General features: G+C 43.4%; 1 protein-coding gene across 1 annotated transcript; it reads right to left on the bottom strand.

Moving 5' to 3' along the window:
• Positions 1-1,641: 1,641 nt before the first annotated feature.
• On the bottom strand, positions 1,642-5,982 carry TMEM231 (transmembrane protein 231). Its single transcript, XM_050311505.1, has 7 exons — positions 5,824-5,982; positions 5,578-5,747; positions 4,476-4,604; positions 3,325-3,468; positions 2,976-3,057; positions 2,731-2,841; positions 1,642-2,052 (listed from the first exon to the last, which is right to left on the bottom strand). Exons 1-7 carry the CDS (start codon positions 5,963-5,965, stop codon positions 1,868-1,870), a joined length of 963 nt encoding a protein of 320 aa, XP_050167462.1. The 5' UTR covers positions 5,966-5,982; the 3' UTR covers positions 1,642-1,867.
• Between the last annotated feature and the right edge of the window lie 340 nt (positions 5,983-6,322).

Genomic DNA, 6,322 nt, shown 5'->3' on the forward strand with positions numbered 1-6,322 from the left:
ATAGCCTTCTGAGAAAGGCTCTTCCTACACGAACCTCCCTTAATAGTACTTGCATTGGATTCTCAGGTATATTTTTTCCCTGTAGTTTAGTTTATTGCTGCAGCCATAAAATCTTAGCTTTTTTCTACTGCTTGGTTACTTACAGAAGTAGAATGTCTCTTCAAGCTTGAGAAAGGAGTCTATGAACCAAGAACTATTTTCATTATAACAGTGATCCAGGAAGTTACCACAGCAGAGGTACCACAAACAAGTTTTTTTTTCCCTTGCTCTGGTCACACTTGCCTTTAGGGCTCCATTTACCCTGCATTCACTTACCACAGTCATGAAGCACACCTCTTTCAAAAGAAATGGAGGGATTGTTTCAGGTCATACTAAACACTTACATGCCACTGGCAAACAAATAACTCTTTGATTTCATCCTTTTAAATTATATAGTTATCTGCTTAAATTACTGTAGAGGATTTTTTCCAGCTTTCCCTTTCTAAAGGAAAAGAGAACATAAGGATATTTTAATCTGTGTTTCCTTTCTCCATTTCTTATTTCACATGTATTCACTGAACTGTTGCTCTGAGCAGCATCTCTGGTCATTACTTAATGTGAAAGGCTACAACAGCAGAGAACAGTGAGATAGGAACTAATGGAGTTTCCCGGTACTGTTGTTTTCTGGCACTAGTGTCTTTCCTGTTCCTGTTGCTACCTTAAACATGTTTCTGTTCAGCTAGGAGGAAGACTGTTATATACATTCCATTTTTGCGAGAGTACAACATTCAAGTCCTTAAAATGAGGTCCTGTGGTCTCTCCAGAGATTTCCACCCCTTGCTTATGCCCATCCTAATGCTTGTGCAGACACATACTCAGGGAACTGAGTCATCTGAAAAAGTGATTATATTTGGTAAATATCATCTTCACCAGGTGATTATAATTGTTATCAGTTCTAAGCTGTTTAAGTTCTGAAAGTAATTATTCACTTCCTTTGGAACTCCAAAGCTTCTCTGGTAGTATTTTTTGTTACTTTTCTTTCAATAAATACCAGGCTTCTCTGTTTTACTATTCACAATTCACAGTTAATGGTCTAGTGCTACAGTAATAATGCCAATAGTAAGTGGTTATGCAAACCTTGCACACAACTATCACCCACAACCCAGTTTCTCACATCAGCCTTGAATTTATCCACCATCCAATTTAATAACTAAATTGCTGAGCATGTAACTGTGCCACGTAACTGTGGCTGTACTGTGACAGGAGTGTCTCTGACCTTAACTCATCCATACATTTTTTCACATTCCTCATATTTTGTTTCATTTCATAGTGCACATCAATGCATGTACAAATAGCTCTGGACAGAAGTCTAAGTCAGCAGTGAATTAATTCACAAGACAGTAAAAACAGTTTATATTGTTACTTTTAGCATATTATTTTCAGTCTTCAAGCTATAGCAAAATGAAGATAATGCAAAAGCAGACTCATTGCTTCCTACTCGCTTTTAAAGCATGTTCCAATTGCAAAAAACAAACAAACCAACCAAACAAACCAAAAAAACCAAACAACCCCCCCCCAAAACCCCAAACCAAACCAAACCAAAAAACCCCAAACAAAACGAAACAAAACAAAAAAACAAACAACAACAAAAAAACACCCCAGGCTGTTATTTAACTTTTAATTGTCAAAAAAATTAAAATTTTCAGCTCCAAAGCAGTGTTCCCAAAAAATTAGATGAATGAACATATATTTAAAAAGAAAGCACAAACAGAGCATACTTGGAACATACTTACAAAATTCGGATCTTTGAAAGTAAAAAGTGAATAGAGAAGAAAAGCAGGTGACTATTTTTGAACTGTGTTTCTTTAAAGTGTTCTCAGGCACCTTCTCAGAACTGGTGCTGTTTGTAGCTTAGTACTGGAGATGTTGGCAGAACTGATGATACTGGAATTGTAGTCAACACGTGATTCTGGAACAAAAACATCTTAATCCTACCAAACACCCAAAGAAAGATAAGGAGGATGCTGACATACTGGATCCAGGCAAATTTAATAATTTCCCAAAATCCTGGCTGATATTTAAAGAAAGTCAAGGAGTGTTAATGAAGAAGCTTCTGATTGCAATAAGTAAACAAAGGAACTCAGAGGCAGAAAGGCACAAAATCTGTTAAGATATCAATTTTTGTGGCAAATGGAAAGCCTCTTAACCACAGAAACACCAAAAAGCCTTTTACAATAGTAGGTAACAAAAGCTGCAGAGAATATCTGTCCTAGAAAGCATTTAAACTAATTCTGGGTAAAGTACCTATTTTGTGCCTGACTCACCAGAAAGTTGTTATTGGTAATAGGCATGCAGGTAAACAAACCTCGTAAGAATTATGCTCCATATAGACTCTTTTAAACACAGGCTTGTTCTTGTCTGAGAAAATGAGCAACAACATAACGAACAAAGCAAGATTCATTAAGAATATTCACTGAAAATGGCTAAGAAACTGCCTTAAAGGCCTGCTCAGTAAAGCTGAAAAGCAACACGAGTTCCCAGTAGAGAAAGGCAGAAGGTGGTCAGGCAAGAAGAACCATCTGAAGGAATGGACAAACAGGTATTTCACTAACTCCAGAACTTCAACATTTCCTTAGCTAATGAAGAAAAAGTTTAGCAACAAATCTAGGAGAAAACAGTTTTCACTTGGCCTGTAGGTGAAGGCCCAAATAATGCAACCCAGTTATGTCACAGTTTATGCAGTTTTCAAAGGATATAAAATAACTTCCACTGGGTAACGAATAGTGGCATTAATGACAAATGGTGTATCTGCTGCTCTTCCTGTCATCCAAAGAGGGCTGGGATCTGAAAAGACTGTTGTCACTAAAATGGGGAAAGGAAATATCCAGGTTAAGGGGCTTTTAGGTCTTAATACAGAACACAAATACCTCACAAAACATCTGCCAATATGTGCACTACTACCGCCCTGTAGTTCACAGCTACACGTTCAGGCTTACCATTTCTATCCCAGTATGCTGCAATGATGTTTGTTAGATCGTAGTCACTTGCAAAAGGACTTGTGCCATTGACCACAGACACCTGTTACAACAAGGAGACACTTGTATTATTTGTCCAGTCTTCGAGACAGTAATTCTACAGAGTTTCTCACACAAAGTAACCATGCCCTTGAGGGAATGCACATAAACATCAGACTGAACATCTTGGCAGAATAACCTCTTCCCTCTTTTAGCCTAACAAAACACCAGCTCCAAAGTTTCACAGTTCACTCTGTGTAGGACTACAAATAATCAGGGTGTCACCTATGATACCAGGAGGATAGAAGGGCAGGGAAAAACATATGCTCACATTGTATCTGGTATCCAGTCCACAATGGTTCAGTAATTGCCTCTGCTTCAATTTCAGGTCTCCATTCATATAGAGCCGAGACCCTGGCACAGGAGAAAAAAACTGAAGAAAAGCCATGCTCTGCATCACAAATGTTGACATTCTCTGAAATGGTGAACACAAGAAAAGAGAATTTAGGCAGGGGGACACCCCACACACACACTTTTTTACCTCTTTGTATCTATTCAGTATTTTTCTGACCCCTAAGTTTCAGATCATTACATTAGTCTAAACAAGGGAATGCCAAATAAAATATTTTTTTTTTTTAATAAAGTGATCTAACTTAAGTTATTACATACAAAGTTCCACAGGAAATTCAATCCAGCAGTCTGTGGCTAATGACATAATGACAGGTAAACAGTAGCAAGATGACTAAACCCATTCCTTACAGACACACTTTAAAAAACTCAGCAATCAAAATCAAGGACTGCTGCTCTGCAATAAGGACCAAATAAAAAAGTTCCTTAGCTCTTATCAACATGAAGGAAAATTTTCACATTTACAGTGGAATAGAAGTGTTGTGAATATTGTAACTCTCTGTGATACTAATCACTGATCTAATATTTGTCTTCCTGTAACACTTTCTTCCTCCTCACAGTTACAAGATACAGAAGATCCTGGTAGATCATTACCAACATATTAAGAGTTGTTAAGTAAGCAAAATCTATGGAGTTTTAGGCTGTTTCAATAGCCTGCCTCTCCACTTCAGAAAACTAACTGGTTGTCAAGACACAGCAGTGTGTCCTGTAACAGTAAGAGTGCACATCCTTCTCCCTACTGCAAGACTCTCAGTTATTTCCTGGTGCCACCCACACTGATACTCAGTGTTGTGCATCTCTATCCTCTATGCTGCACTACAGCCCAAGAGAATATAGAGCTTAAAAAAAATTTAAAAAAAAAAATAATTCTAACAAAGCGTATCAAAATATGCAACAGAGCTAGACTAGGAATGACTCGGTAGAGGAGGAAAAAATTAAATATTTGTTAGTAAAATACATACTTTTAGATAGGAATTTCAAATGTGAAAAGTTTCTTTTCATTGTTTGCATAACCACTATTGGAATATTACACAGGGTCTGTACATCACAACAAACATTATTAAAAATGCTCACATAAAGCTGGTAGGAAAAGAGTAGAATCAGCTGAATGCCAAGTACATGCTCTGTAGGTTGGAGCGGAAGTTCCAATTCAAAATGCAACTGATCCATTTTGCCATCTTGATTTTTGTCTTCTTCTCTAGTCTAAAAGAATATGATTTTTTAAAAATAAGGGAATTTCTGTTAGAAAGAAAACCAGAAAAGATAAAACCCCAGGGGACCTCCACAACTGCAGCATGCACAATCAAAGGAAGCAAATAAGCTGCAGCATTAGGAAAGAAAGAAAAAGTTGCTTGACTTGATAAACCAAGAACTGGAGACAAAGAAGAAGCCTGCAACATTGTCTGTTATACAACATCTCATATGCCACCCCAGGAAGGGAAAGCTCACTAGACCCTTCAAAGTCTTTTCTGCCCTACACCATTCTGACCATCTCCCCCACATCCTACAAAGCACGCCTTAGTGCTGGATCTTCTGTCACACCCTGTGCAAATACGACTGGTGGTCAGGCTTTTGCCTCCTGCCACTGCAGTGTGACTCTTAATGGCCTCTGTACTCCCATTCCTGGCTGTGAGCCAAGGCTTGCTACACCTCTGTGCCACAAACACCCAGTACCTCAGCTATTTGCAGGCATAGCAGGACTCGTAACAGAGGCAGACAGAAAAATAACTGCCACTGTGGAATCCCAGAAGGAACTATGACTGCAAGGCAAAGGCTGTGTGCTTTAGAAAGCTCATACCTGCTTCCAAAACAAGAGCCTACCTAGCAACCCATGCAAGTTCACATCATGATAAGCCATGGGGAGGAGGGCACAACTGATTTGAGGGAAGTGATGTGTTCGTGCAAACCACCAGTGGTGCTTAGGGACACGGTTCAGTGGTGAAACTGGTAGTTTGGTCAATAGTTGGACTTGATGATCTTAAGGATCTTTTCCAACCTAAATAATTCTATGATACAGAAGCACTGAAGAGGGAGTTAAACCAGACTCGTTAGAAATCACTTGTCCCAACTGAATTCTGATGTGAGGCACGAGGTTATGCGTGAAGCTGCTGCTCCTCGCAGGCAGCAGTGCCCGCTCATGCCCCGAGCCGGCTGCCCCACTCTGCAGCAGTCCTACCGCCAGGAGCGGGACTCGGAGCCGCTCCTCCTGCAGCCTGTTGAACGCTGGGAACGTGCTCCACGCCAAGAAGCTGCCCGGGCCGGGCCCGGTGGTGGCGACGAGGAGAACCTCGTACCGGAACCGCACAGTGGGCTGCTCAAGGTACGTGCTCTGCTTCAGCCAGAAACCTGAGGGCAGAGACAGCACGAGATTTCAGGGCCGAGCCGGGTCCGGCCGGGCCGCGCGGGGTCGAGTGGCGCTCACCGTGGCTCCGGTAGGCCACCAGCAGCGGCGGCACATAGGTGAGCGCGGTGATGAGCAACAGCGCCAGCGCCGCGGCGGAGCAGAGCCCGGCCCGGTAGCGCGTGTAGAGCGCGGGGTGCGAGAACAGCTCCACGCCGACCATGGCGAGCACCGCACTCGCGTCCCGCTCCCGCCGCGGGACTGACGGCGGCCGCGCCAATCAGCGCCCAGGGGCCGGGCGTGCCAGCCAATGAGCGCGCAGCACCGCCCCCGGGGACGCGGGGCAGAGCCGGCGGCGGGTGCGGTGCCGGGCACTGCGGGGACATTGCCGGGAACCGCGGGGACATTTCCGGGCACTGCCGGGCCGGCCCAGCCCGTGCCGCGGTCCCGAGGGCCCCCGCAGCGCCGCGGGCGGGGCGCCGGCCGGTAGCTCCGCTCCTGGAGCCACAGCCCCGCCCCGCGATCCCCGGGCGGAAGCGCGGCGGGCCGGGCGGTTGCCGGGGAACGGGCGAGCCGGAAG

The sequence above is a fragment of the Myiozetetes cayanensis genome, unplaced genomic scaffold, assembly GCF_022539395.1.
Source record: "Myiozetetes cayanensis isolate MyiCay16 unplaced genomic scaffold, myiCay2020 scf16, whole genome shotgun sequence".
Taxonomy (NCBI): domain Eukaryota; kingdom Metazoa; phylum Chordata; class Aves; order Passeriformes; family Tyrannidae; genus Myiozetetes; species Myiozetetes cayanensis.

Coding starts and splice junctions, on each gene's coding strand:
- TMEM231 (XM_050311505.1), bottom strand. CDS start 5,965: ATGGTCGGCGTGGAGCTGTTCTCGCACCCCGCGCTCTACACGCGCTAC. Junction 5,748..5,823: donor GGTGGCCTACCGGAGCCACG/GTGAGCGCCACT, acceptor CTCTGCCCTCAG/GTTTCTGGCTGAAGCAGAGC. Junction 3,058..3,324: donor GACTGGATACCAGATACAAT/GTGAGCATATGT, acceptor TTGTTGTAACAG/GTGTCTGTGGTCAATGGCAC.